The sequence below is a fragment of the Phascolarctos cinereus genome, unplaced genomic scaffold (genome assembly GCF_003287225.1).
Source record: "Phascolarctos cinereus isolate Bilbo 61053 unplaced genomic scaffold, phaCin_HiC Scaffold_2;HRSCAF=192, whole genome shotgun sequence".
Taxonomy (NCBI): Eukaryota; Metazoa; Chordata; class Mammalia; order Diprotodontia; family Phascolarctidae; genus Phascolarctos; species Phascolarctos cinereus.
Window position 1 is genome coordinate 63,891,327 of NW_027555625.1, and position 14,456 is coordinate 63,905,782.

General features: G+C 39.4%; 1 protein-coding gene across 1 annotated transcript in view; it reads left to right on the forward strand.

Moving 5' to 3' along the window:
* The window catches only part of CMTM4 (CKLF like MARVEL transmembrane domain containing 4), an 83,080-nt gene that overhangs the window by 47,361 nt on the left and 21,263 nt on the right, over nt 1–14,456 (forward strand). Inside the window, exon 2 of the mRNA XM_020989444.2 lies at nt 4,996–5,172. Coding sequence (XP_020845103.1) covers nt 4,996–5,172 — 177 coding nt within the window. The remainder of the gene's footprint in view (nt 1–4,995; nt 5,173–14,456) is intronic.

Below are 14,456 nucleotides of genomic sequence, written 5' to 3' on the forward strand. Positions count from 1 at the left end.
TCAACAACCAATTGTCAATAATGTGTTTGTCATTCTTTGTCTTCAAAGTCCATACTACTAGAGATTTTATTGCCTACAAAAGACTCCATCATTAGCACATAGTAGACTTTCTGTATAATACTCTTGGTTTATAACATTCAGAAGTATTATTTTGATATTGTGGAAAGACATTTGCATTATGGTTGAGGCTGTCAAAGATTATGAACCCTTCAAATAAATGCATCAATTAAAAAAAATCAAGTGCTTATTAGGAGCCTACCCCTGTGCTCAACCACTGAGTATATAAATAGAAAAGCAAGATAGCTTCTGCTCTTCCAGAGCTCACATTCTAATAGAGGAGAAAACACTGATAGGAGAGTTGAGGTGTAGGGGCAAATGGTAATACCCAGGGTGTGGAGGGTACAGTGGTGGGTAGATTGTAAAGCTGCTGACTTCTCCCTTTGCTTACCAGGAAGTGTATGTCATTAGGACAACAATGACATTAATAATGATATATGGGGCTTTGCAAAGTGTTTTACAAATATTATCTCATATAATAATAAGAACTAACATTTATATAGTGTTTACTATATGCTAAGCACTGTGCTAAACTCTTTACAAATATTGTCTTATTTGATCCTCACAACAACCCGGGGGGGTGTTATTATTATCCCCATTTTCCAGTTAAGGAAACTGAGGCAGGCAGAGGTTAAGTGACTTACAACTAGTGAGTATCTGAGGCAGGATTTGAATTCAGGCCTTCCTGACTCCCGGTCTCGGCACCTAACACCTCTTTGTTGGTTGCAAACTTCCTTTCCTCTCTCATGGAGAGGGCATCAAGCTGTGGCACCAGCTGGAGGAAAGAAGTGACTTCTGCCTTGGCAGAGTGGTTTTAGTTTTCCACTAAGTATTTAGTTTCATCTTAAAATATTCATGAATTAATTTCCAAATGGAATGGGGGCTTGTTCTTAGTCCCAACGATTTAATTCATGATAAGGCAGGATGCTTGAAAGCATTTTGAACACTGATTTTTAGTTCATTAGATTAGTGTTTCCATTTAGTTCTGCATAATAAACTGGAGAGTTTTCTCTGAGCAATAGAGAAAATATGGTGCTTTATCTCTTCCAGACAAAGCTTCTCTAACAAGCTTATTCTTATTTTGTTAAAAAAAAAAAATAGGAAGCCAGAAGATGCTTTCAGCTCTTTTATGGCCAAATGTTAAGCTGTGACAGATGTAGTGGCAAGTGTTACCTGGGACCTCTTCTCAAGTTGTGCTGCTGCCTCATTGTGCCCAGGAGGTTCTCCTGGTGTCCTGGGGGCTGTGCCAGTAGAGCCCAAGCTCTGACTCCAAACTGGTAAGACTTCAAGAATATCACAGTCCCAGTAATGACTCGTCCCATTTTCAGTCTTATGCTGATAACTCTCGTTTATACATCCCTTTAAACGTATAATATACCTTCTTAAAACAAATGTGTAAAGCAGGTAGCACAAATATTATTCTCCTTCTTTTACAGATAAGGAAATGGAGGCTTAGAGAAATGATTTTGTTCATAGTCGCCCAAGATAGTTAAATGCCAGAGCTAGGATTCAAACCTATGTCTTAACTTAAAGCCCACTGTGCCGGGTAGTTTCACTATACTGATTTGTCCTCAGAAGCTCAGTTTAATGTTCAGTTGTTTTAGTTATGTCCAACTCTTCATGATCCCATGTGGGGTTTTCTTGGTAAAGGTACTGGATTGGCTTGCCATGTCCTTTTCCAGCTCATTTTACACATGAGGAAACTGAGGCAAACAGGGTGAAGTGACTTGCTTAGGGTCACACAGCTAGCAAGCATCTGAAGCCAGATTTGAACTCAGGAAGATGAGTTTCCTGACTTCAGGCCCAGCACTCTATCCACTGTGCCGCCTCGCTGCCGCTCAGAAGTTCAGTTACGAGGGGGTGAATTTTTTTAGCCACAACCAGTGTGAGGTCAAAGGAAAGAGTGTTAGATTTGGAGCCAAAGGACCTAGGTTAAAACGCTGGCTTCTGCCACTTATTACTTGTGTGAATCTGGGCAACACACTCAACCTTTTTGGACTTTATATCCTCATATGTAAAATGAAAGGGTCAGATGGAATTACCTGTAAGGTCACTTACATCTCTAACCCTACAGTCTTATGTAATCACGAAGATAGTCTACTGAGGCATAGAAAGGTTGTGATCTTACATTGGTGGAGGAAATACCCACACTGATTAAATAAAGGATCCTTGAAATATCAGTTTATTTGCAAGAATCCACTAATGCCAGGATGGTAATTTAGGTGACATGTCCATCTAGCCCTTTCTTCCACTTGGTACTCGTTGGGTAGCTCTGACTACTGTTGCTACTTTTGGGCTGCTACTGCTGTTCCTACCTTCCAGAAGCAGCTTTCAAATCCAGGGCATGGGAGCAGAAGCCCAAACTGCTTCAGGATCCAGCTGAGCAATCACAGCCTATTTTTGTGTGCTAAGAACGATGGCAGTGGGACGCTTCAAGTGTTTTACTCCCTTTATTCTCCATCTTTAATCCTACCTCCTTGAGTCTGTATCGTAACCCTTTTCCCATCCCAGTTATGTTCTAAGTTATTTACTGGTGGAAAGTGTGATTTTTTTTCCCTCTGTATTCTCAGTGTCTTTTGCATATGCAAATATATAAATACTCAAAGAGCTCTGACTTTGTCAGCTCCTTCCCAGTGTGGAAGCTCCTCACACAAACAGATTAGTATCCTGGGGCTCATCCTAGTAATTAAAATCTGAGACCCATAGAGATTAAGTGATTTGCCCAGGGTTCCATTACTAGTGTCAGAAGCTTTGGTTGAACCCAGTGCTTATTGATTCCAAATGTAGTTTTCTCTCTAATTCACTATAAATGCTACACATGCCTTGTACAGGCTTAATAATTTTTGAGTTTGTTAGAGAAATGGTTCACTTTAGGGATAATAATTGGGAATTTGCATTAACAAAAAACTAATCTAGAAAGCTATTTTATGTGGTGTATTCCAACCAAAGTGGGTGGTTTCAACTTTGTGCTTTTTAACTTGATTCTTGACTTAAATTTTTTTCTGCCTCAGTTTTGGTAAGGTCAGGGAAATGGAAGTAAGAATGACTATTTAGTTCTCAAATGTTGTGGGTCCTAGTGATTTTGCAAGTTATTCTTGAGATTTTCATTTTTAAAAATTAGAAATAATGGGAGCAATTTAAGTCATATTTAAGGTGGTAGAGAGCTGTGTTCTTTCCCGTCTAAATACTGTCACTTTTTTGGTAGTCAATCCAACTGTTGGTATTCTGATAAAGTGTAGTGTGGGTGAAATATCACTCCGCATTATTTGCTAATTCAACAAAATTTAAGAATGGAAAATGATATTTTACAAAGAAATTCCGTAGATCACTCTTTACTTGTATCCTTTTTATGTTGTTGAGATGCGCATACTGTAGTCAGAGAATCCATACTATCTAGTGTCAATAACTTGGGACAGACAGGCTGTAGAAGAAAAAGACTGTGTGGTACAGACTTCTTTTTAAGGATCAGTCTGATGGGCTTTAGCATTTTCATAAAATGTCCTCCTGTTAAAAGAAAGTCTTACTGGAATGTGCAGGTGACTTTGGCATTTTCAAGGCCATTCCATACAATACAAACTGATAAATTCTACCAAGCTGGAAAGGATTTGAGTACATGCCTTGTGACAGCCTGTGTGTTTGTCTTAGGACCTGCCTGTAAGTCAGCCCATGGGGTGGAGGGACTTTAATCTGCATTGGTTTAGAGAGGGGGGAACCCATGCTGATGAAATTGCGGATGCTTGATGTATTAAAATAAGCTGGAGTACCAGCTTGAAGCTAGCATACCAGAGGCATTTGCAACTCGTCAGTACACTATGTTATTTCTTACTGAAGATTACTAGCTCTTGTTACAGAAAATGTATTAAAAAAGAAAAGCTTGAGGAGTTTCTCATATCTGGTCCCTTCTCAGCTGACTATAGGCATGTTGTCATTCAGTTGGGTAACTTATGTATCTTTATGTAGAGAGACTTTGGGAAGGACATCTAGAGAAACATGGATGAGTTTTTGGACTTAAGAAATGAAATCTGAATTAGTATTAGGTTGAGATAGAAATGTAAAATAATGAGATTCTTTGCTCTTGGTGTACAAATGCCTTTTAGGAGTTTCATGTAGAATTACTTACAATTAGAATGGTGTAAGCATAAACAGAAGTAGAAAAGGCAGGATGAGAAGCTAGTTTGGACCAGAGAGGAAGAGTTCCATTTTAGACACTGTACTCATAAGCTGTTGTCAGGAACATTTGAACTCTTCATGGTCATAAGTGGGCATCTAATTCTGGATGATTTACTAATGATACTTCCAAATGAACAACCCAGAGTCCAGTTGAGACCTTATGACCTGGCCTGCTCTTTGCTGTTGCAAGGTGATGCTCAGTGTTTTACGTGATCCCCCCTCCTCACCTCTGCTTTGTATCTTCCTTGTCTTTCTTCAAAGCCTAGTTCACGTGCCACCTCCTTCGCAAGGTCTTTCCCAGGTGTTTGCCTTTCCTTCCTCTCGGAATTACTTTGTATTTGCTTGTTTGTGTTCATGTTGTATTTTTCCCAGTAGAAGGTAAGCTTTTTGAAGGCAGGTACTACTTTGTTTTGTCTTTCTGTGGTGCCAAACGATGTCTTCTTCCACGTGAAAGGCACTTAACAAACGTTGACTTGAATTGAACGGAGTAGTAAGAGCTGATACAGCGTTCAGCAGTCTTCTAAATCCAACCCTTCATTTTACAATCGAGGAAAGAGGGAAAGTGAAACGCTCATGGCCGCATGGAGTTAAGTAGCAGAGCTGGAACTGGAACCCAGATCCTGTGGCATGTCTCCTCTATTCTCCATGGGCATTCTGAAAGATTTGCTGTTCTGTTTAAATATAGTAAGCTTATGTGTCTACTGATGTGCTAAACAAACATGCACAGATATGTTTATATTCAATGGATCTTTCTGTTTATCTTTCTAGGTTTTGGCACTGATTGCATTCATCTGCATAGAGACTATCATGGAATGTTCCCCATGTGAAGGGCTCTATTTCTTTGAATTTGTGAGCTGTAGTGCGTTTGTAATTACTGGAGTTTTGCTGCTTATGTTCAGTCTCAATCTTCACACAAGGATACCACAGATCAACTGGAATATTACAGTAAGTACAAGTATTATCCGCAAAAATGCTCTGTCTTTAAATAACGTCTAAAATTTTCATTAGCCCTGTGTACTCTGATTTTGGGTGATTTTTAATATGCTAAATGCTGTTGCTATAATCCTGTTTTTGATTTATTTACTTATTTAGCTCATTATAGATTATAGAATTTCAGAACTAGTGAGAAGCTTAGAGACCATCTAGTTCAATCCCCTCATTTGACATAGGAGACACTGAAATCCAGAAAAAGGGTAAGTAGTTCACCCAAATCACTGGCATAGTCAGTCGGCAAGCATTTATGAAGCACCTATTGTGTGCCAGGTGCTGTACTGAGAGCTGGCGATACCGACACTAGAATAGTGCTTGCTTTCATGGAGCTCATCTTCTAATGGAAGAGACAATGTGTAAATAAGTAGGTACATATGAGCCATGTGCTGAGTGAGTTAGTTTCAGAGCCAGGACGAGGGCATGGATCGAAGCTTCTCTTTTCTGATCTCAACATTCTTAGTTCCTTCGTTATGTGCTTATAGGATCTGTGACACCACGGACATACTCAGGAGCATAGGGAAGGGCCCAGAAGAGATTGTCAAGGTATTGTTGCTGTTGCTGACCTCATGACAAAGTCATTGTTGCCAGACCTTTTTGAGTTTGTTTGTTTTTTGCCAAAGACCTTAGGCAGTTTGTAGCACAACCTAATGCACAAAATTTCCTCATTGTCTCACAAAAAACAAAGGAGCACAGACACTGGGAAAGTCACACAAATAAACAGAGTGCCCACAGTTGCAATGCTGTGCCATGAAATGACCTCATCTGCAGCATAATGGCTTAGCTTCAACAGCAGCTCAGAGTCCAGGGCTTTCCTTGCTTTAGTCTGCTGTCTGCCAGCAATCTCAGAGAAGTTGGTGCCCTCTTTAGGCTATTAGCAGCACATCAGTTTCCCAGCTTCCCTAGCTGTGGCAGCATTATAGCATCTTAATCCCCTTTCTTTGGATGAGTGGAACTGTTAGCTCTTATCCTACTCTTATTATTGAAGCCTAAAATTCCAAAGCATGCTGATGTCTCAATGAAAACTCAGGCCCTAAGATTTCCAGGTGTTTTTCATGTGTACTGCTTCCTAGTTTTATCTTCTCTATCTTATTATGCTAGTATAGCAGATTTTTTTTAACTTTAGTGCAAGATTTTACATTTATCTCCATTAAATCTAATTTGTATTCTCCCCTATAGAGACTATTGCCTTTAAGGAGGTGAAAGGAAAAGAAACAAATTGCTAAGTTAATTAGAATAGTTGAAACATTTTTTTCTGGTTGTCTTGGCCTTGCTTCAACATTTAGAAGAATAAATGTGTTCCTGGCACTTTTTATTTAAGCTTTGCAACTTCGAGATACTTGTACTATTTCTTTCTTTCTTTTTTCTTTTTTTTTAGGTAAGTGGGGTTAAGTGACTTGCCCAGGGTCACACAGCTAGTAAGTGTCAAGTGTTTGGTCTGAGGCCGGATTTGAACTCAGGTGCTCCTGACTTCAGGGCCGGTGCTCTAATCCACTGCACCACCTCACTGCCCCTGCTTGTACTATTTTGGCTGTGACTTTGTGACAGATCATAGATCATATACTTCAAACATGCCTAAGATAAAATATTATAGTCCTGTGGTTTCTTGTAATATACCTATTTCAGGAAATCTTTTTTTTTCTGTAGTTTTTTCATCAAATATTGCTCTACAATAAAATCTCATTTATTTATTATTGAATCACAAAATTTAGAGCTTGAAATGATCTTGTAAATCACCTACGCTATTCCCTTGAAATCACATCATAGAAATCTGTAGTGGACCCAGTTATCATGGTTTTGTGATTTTTCTCTGGTTTCATTCAGTAGCATGTGAATAGAAAGGAAGGTAGCAAATGGTGGGAGTAAACTATACCATGTTACCCACTCTCAGGTCTGCTGATTACCAGTCAATCTTCTTCTGAATTACACCAATTTAATTCAGACTGTCTTCCCTCCTTAGTCTTTCAGTTATAATAGGCCTTTTAAAAATAAAGGTATACTGTTAATTTTTCTAGTTTCTATAACCCCTTTGATACCTACTAGCGGCATTGCCCTGGTCAAATCACTCAGTACCTGTAATACTCCCTAGTGTGGTCTGAACCAGATTAAAATGTCATTGGGAAATATTGAACAAAATAAATAAAACTACAATAAAACATGGATAACATGGTATTTTAAAACTAAGTCACCATGCAGCCTGCAGGGATCCTTGTACACGTTTGAGCAGCTCTCATTTCCATTCAGGTTTGGCACTGCTACTCTCGACAACTCTATAAGACATTAAGTTGTGGGAAAGACCCTGGCTTGCATTAGTAGGGAGGGATTTCCTTACCTAGGAGTTCCCCATACCTATGAAATTACAGATCCAGGCCCTATCCCTATCCCTTGTATAATACACTTTCCCCCCTCCCTTGGGTTACTATTCCATGAGATTAATTTTCTTCTGTCTCCTACCTACTCCCTTTCCACTCCAGGATAATTATTTAAAAACAAACAAACAAAACCAAAACTCACATTTCTGTGGTGCTTTGATGTACAATGTGCTTTCCTCAAAATAACTCTGTGAGGAAAGTCGGCAAGAATTATTATCCTCATGTTAGAGATAAGCAAACTAAAGCCCAGAGAGGTGGTTATTTGTTAGTAAATAGCACAATTACAATTCAGACCCAAGTCTTTGACTCCAAGTACAGAACCCTCTCTCTTACTCAGGCAGCTAGGTGGCCCAGCGAGTAAGAACACTGGACTTGGAATCAGGAATGACCAATTTTTCCCCTGAAGTATTATACTCAGTTTCGCTGTATAGGTGATTCTTGGTTGTAATCCTATCTCCTTTGCCCTCTGGAATATTATATTCCATGCCCTGCTGTCTTTTAATGTAGAAGCTGCTAAATCTTGTGTTATCCTGATTGTGTTTCCACAGTACTTGAACTGTTTCTTTCTGGCAGCTTGTAATATTTTCTCCTTGACCTGGGAACTCTGGAATTTGGCTACAGTATTCCTAGGAGTTTTCCTTTGGGGATCTCTTTCAGGAGGAGATCAGTGGATTCTTTCAATTTCTGTTTTGCCCTCTGGCTCTAAAATATCAGGGCAGTTTTCCTTGATAATTTCTTGAAAGATGATGTCTAGGCTCTTTTTTTGATCATGGCCTTCAGATAGTCCAATACTTTTAAAATTCTCTCTCCTGGATCTATTTTCCAGGTCAGTTGTTTTTCCAATGAGATATTTCACATTGCTTTTCTATTTTGGACTTGTTTTACAGTGTCTTGATTTCTCATAAAGTCACTAGCTTCCAAATGCTCTATTCTAATTTTTAAGGAAATATTTTCTTCAGTAATCTTTTGGACTTCCTTTTCCATTTGGCCAATTTTTCTTTTTAGGGCATTCTTCTCCTCATTGGCTTTTTGGACCTCTTTTGCCATTTGGGTTAGGCTATTTTTTTAAGGTGTTATTTTCTTCAGTATTTTTTTGGGTCTCCTTTAGCAAGCTGTTGACTTGTTTTTCATGATTTTCTTGCATCACTCTCATTTCTCTCCCCAGTTTTTCCTCTCCTTCTCTTACTTGCTTCTCAAAATCCCTTTTGAGCTCTTCCAAGGCCTGGGACTGATTCATATTTTTCTTGGAGGCTTTGGTTGTAGGAGCTTTGACTTTGTTGTCTTCTTCTGGTTGTATATTTTAATCTTCTTTGTTACCAAAGTAAGATAATATAGTCTGACTCTTTTTGCGCTGCTTGCTCATGATCCCAGCCAACTACTTGAGTTTTAAACTCTTTGTTAAGGTAAGAGTCTGCTTCCAATGTGGAGAATGTACTGTCCCTAGCTTCGGAGGTTTTTACAACTGTTTTCAGAGATACTTATAGGGACCTGTAAATTTTCAGTTCTTCCAGGGTGGTATGATAAGGAGTGAGGTGTTTACTCCTTTCCTGGCCTATGCTGTGGTCTGTTAGTGACCACAAGTACTCCTTTCTGTCCTGTAACTGTGAGTTTACTCTGCACAGCCACTACAAGCTCCACTGTGCCAGTGCCCCTCCTCACCCCAGGACCGCCACCTAGAACTGTGACCAGATCCAAGCACAGGCAAAGCAAGAGATTCCTGCCTCAACACTAGCAAAGAGATCCCCGCAATCCCTCTCTGATCAGCCACTGGATTCCCCCTCAGTCTGTGGGCCGGAAGCTCAGGAGGCAGCTGCCCCCCCAGGGCCACGCTTTTAGGGAATGGAGCTGAGACCCCACGCTCCTTTCTCAGCACTGCAGAAACAGGCTTTTCCCACTGACCTTCTAAGCTGTCTTTGGCATTCGTGGATTGAGGAGTCTGGAAACCGCCACAGCTGCCCGCGATTCAGTCCTCTGAGGCCTGCTCCAGGTTCACTGCAGCCTGAGCACCCATGCCGCACTGCGCTCCTCTCACAACCCGGCGTGGTATACCTTTCTGATCAACCATCCAGGTTGTCTTGGGCTGGAAATTTGCTTCACTCTCTCTTTTTGTGGGTTCTGCTGCTTTAGAATTTGTTTAGAGCCATTTTTTATAGGTATTTGGAGGGGTTTGGGGGAGAGCTCAAGCAAGTTACTGCTTTCACTCCACCATCTTGGCTCCACCCCTTGGAATCAGGAAGATGTGAGTTCAAATCCCACCTCAGACAATTACTAGTTGCATAACATGACACTATCATGTAAACTCTCTCAGCCTTAGTTTCCTCATATGTAAATTGAGGATAATAATATTAGTTACCTCAAAGGATTGTTGTGAGGATCAAATGAAACATGTACAGTGCTTTACAATCCTTTAAAGTGCTAGATAAGTGCTAGCTCATATTTGTCATATGTCCTATTCTCAACCTTCCTCTATTCCCGAGTTGTCTCTTTTCCTTTGAATTGCAATCCAAATAACAGCATATCTATAGTTTATTGTGTTCCACTTAAAGATACAGCCCCTTAATAAAGCTGCTTAATTTAAAGAAAATTCAGTGTAATTTGTTTTATAGGAGACTAGGAGAGAATGGCTCTCCAGAGGTTCTAATAGCACACCAGTTTATTGTGTTGATATTTATTCCACTCATCCCTTAGCTCTCTGAAAAGACTCTGTGGGGTCATGTCTCTCTGTTGCAGCTTGGATGTTGAAACTCACAAGAGGTGAATCGAGCAGAGCTAGCTGTAGGCTGCATTTAAAGTGTGAAATCTTGACTTCAGTACTAGCTCTGTTATCTTGGGTCTTGTTTTCCTTATAATATGAGGACATTGAGTAGATTTCTAAGGCCTTCCTCGCATTTGAGGCTGGTGACCTTGCACAGCCCTCCCTCACTCAAATCAAAGTCAATTGCTAGTCACATCATCAATCCCCTGATGTCATTCATGGTCCTCTTTGAGAACAAAGGCCAAACACACAACCTGTTTGGCCTGTCAGTTTCCACTGTAAAAGATAGTTCCCAGAACTAGACCCATTTCTCCAAATGTGGTCTGATCATGACAGGTCTGTGGGACCATCACCTACCATTGTTCTCTCCTCCACATACTCTATATAAGATTGTCATGTTAGTCCTGGGTACGTTAATGACTCTGAGATTGAATTTACAATAGCCCTTGGAATAATGTTCCCTTTAATTTTTTAAAGTTACAAATAGATGTCCATACTAAGTGAGTATCAGATCCATGAAAACCAAGCAAACATGAGTAGTTTGGATACTGTGAGCAATTAAAATGTGGAACAGAGCTAATCTGACATGGTTAATGATAATTGTTGCTGTGCTTGTTGTAAATGACAAGCCTACAACATGTCAAAGTTCTGTAGTTTTTTCATTGTGGATACTCCACAGATGCAGATAAGACCCTTCCTTTAATGTGGAAGATGGTCTTACTGATGAGCTTCTTCCAAATTAAACTGATCTTTGGGTGGTAGTTTTATGGTGTTATGCTGGCATAGCCTTTGAAGATCACTTCTATACAATAGTGATATAAGATTTTGTTGGATTGAATATTATTGGATATTATACTTAATACAGGTATTCTTAACCTTTTTTGTGGCATAGACCCCCTTTTATATAGGAAGCCTATGAACTCTTTCTCTGAATAATGTTTTTAAATGCATAAAAAGAAAATATATGGAATGACAAAGTTAAGCCAATTAAATTTTAATGCATATTATAATGTTAAAAATTTTTTTTATAGACCTTAGGTCAAGAAACTTATGCTTCAGTGGAAGTTCTTCTAAATATCTCTGATTTATATTACTTTTGCACAATGAGATCAAATCTTTTTGAGATTAGCTTAAGGAGATAGAATAGGCAGACTTCTTGGAGGCCCATTCTGAAGATCCCCAGTTGATAACCTAGTTGGACTCAGGTCCAAACAGCTAGACTTCGTCATATCTCTGATAGAAAATACCCATGGTCAGGGTATTGTAGGAGCTGTAGAATGAATACCTAGGTCAGCCTGGTCTTCATTGTTTGAAGTGGAACATGTCAGAAGGGATGCTGTAGCTTTTGGTTTTGGCAGCTGTATTGGGGAATGATGTATTTTTATATCCAGGTTAGGATGGTCCTTTACTTTCTGAAATTTGAGTTGTTCCCTTTTATGGCTAAAGATTGAATGGGGACAGCCCACATCTTAGACTAAACTGGAGCCTATCAGAAGACAAGGAATCAGAATACCTCATCATAGTTGGGGAAAGAAGTAAAGAGGAAGAATTTGTTGCTTCCATGTGGGAAAAAAGATGGTAGAGGATTTTTCTTTTCCCTCCCCAACCTTGACCTTATTTAGGGGAATAGGTAGATTAGTAGGATTTGAGGACCAGCCATCTTCCCCTATATGACTCTTTGCACTTGGTTGCTAATTAGAGATTCATTTAGGTTAATAACCACTCCAAAAGATGGAGAGGCCAAACTATCAGTTACTATCCTAACTTGATGAGAACTAGCTCAGTTTGTCCACCTATCGTCAATCAGGTAGACAGAGAACACAGTAGTTTTGGAGGAGTGGGATAAAGAGGAAAGGACAGGATTTGGGTGGCATGCTACAGCAGACAGTTTTAGGTGTCCAAACAACATTAGGGTCCTGGGCCAAGACAAAAGACAACAGGGAAAAGGGTCATAGAAAGTGAGATGGGAGAATGCTCCAAGATAAACTTAGCCTGTTTTGAAATATGCCTAGAATGGACCCTATACCTTCTGTGGTTCATAGAAAAGAGCAGATACAACCATGTAGTTCACTGTTGTCTCTGTATCCTTCTACCCACTCCCCAAAGCTTAAGTATAAGTAACATACGTAATGCCAGGAGTGGTAAACCAAGGAGACAGGGAAGAATGAGAGAGGCAGGTTCTCAATTTCTAGAGCTTATCCCTATATTTCACCTTAGGGGAGCAGCTCTCTGCCATCCAGTTGTACTGGCTACTTTTTTGAACATTTCGGATTTATGTAGCAAACATGTTGGTGGAAGGAATCTCCATGCCAATGAAATCACTCATTCTTGAACTGAATTATATTGCAAGTATTTATTATAGCTGGGATTGTTAAGGTATCTCATCATATATGACTAAATCTATGTCATTTGGCTTGGCCTGCCCTTGTGCTGGTAGAAATTGCTATAATAGGAAGCGTAGCACTCTCCCCTACCATGAATTTTTCTCTCTTAAAGCAGAATCAGGGGAGTGGCATGGCCAGTGGCTAAACTAAGCAGAAATACCTGACAAGGTAGCAAGAAGACCTTTCTGGTCTCCAACAATGTAAAGCTTTATTGAGGTCCATCAACCAAATCACCTACCACAAATTATTGATGGCTAAGAACTAATTTTGGCTTTTGGTGATTGTATGTGCTCTGAGCAACAGTAGAACCAAATGGGATAGAATGGTGGGCACCAAGTATGTAATGTGATGATTTTTCTCTTATCATGGCCCGTTAAGAAGTATGCCATTTCATTGTAGTGCATAAAACCTACAAAGAGCTTTGGTTTTGTCACATCCAGGACTGTGGTTTGGCAGAATTAGCCTTTTTTAAAAAAATTGTATGCGTTTCTTTTTTTTAACATTCATTTTTTTAAAAATTGAGTTCTAAATTTTCTCCCTCCCTCTAGCCCTTCTTCCATCCATTGACAAGGCAAGCAATATGATACCCATTACACATATAAAGTTGAACAAAACATTTCTATAGTACTGTCAGAATTAGTCTTAAGTACAAAAGGTGACTTTTGTTGAAGGAACGTTTGATGAATGAATGCCTATGTGCCAAGATTATTATAATGCTTAATCTTTTCCTATATCAGCCTGGTTTGGTGTTATTCTTCCTGTTTCTTAGAGGAAGCATCAAGACTCAGAGAATTTATTTATTTATTTATAGAAGGTGATGAGAGATTATGAGTTTGTGGCTTCTCTTCTTGCCACAAACTTTAACTTTTCACTTCTTGGAAAACAGATGATGAACTTGTCAGGAAATCTTAAGTAGGTAACTTATACTGGATGGCTCTTTTTTTGGTGCGTTAAGAAGAGGGACACTGATCTCCCATTGAAAAGACACTCTTCTTCTAATGACATGAGCTTCCTATAGATTCTGCTGGATACTTCATTTTCCTCTTAATGAGTCCTCACATTTTTGAATCCAGAATATGATCAGTACTGAAAAGGTTATGATGATTTGATGCCAAAAATCAACTTACCGCTGTTGTCATCTTAAAACCTTGGAGTCAGAGAGATGGTGTGGAGTAATGGAAAGGAAGTTGGACCCAGAGTTCAGAGACTTGGGGTCACATCTGTTTAATAGCCATATGACTTTGAACAAATTTATTTATTTTCCTAGACCTCTTTTTCTTCATTTGGAAAATGATGAGGAGGTCTTTCTGTTTCTAAGACTTGCAATTTGTAATCTTTTACTTGTCCCTTGATTCACCCCCTTTTTGTGGCCAATTGTGGAGGTCCCTAAATTCGTCCTTCCTTTACTTTTCTGCTGCTCCCTCTCTAGTCTGGACCTTCAGTAATACCTCACTTGCATCATTATAAATTTTCTCCAAAATAGTTGTTTAGTCCATCCTGTATCCTACTGCCACACTAGCCTGCCTCACTTTTTAACACTAGAAGGACCAAGCTGCGTCAAGTGGTGCAGGGCATTTAAAAAAAAATCTATAGAAAATTGAGATGAAAATGTTTATTGCAAAATGAAATTATAATATTGGGGGGTATCGATTGATGCATCTGGGTCATCTAGTGTTAAACACTATTTGTAGCTTGTTGTCTCCTTCTTGCTTATAGGATCATGTCCCAACA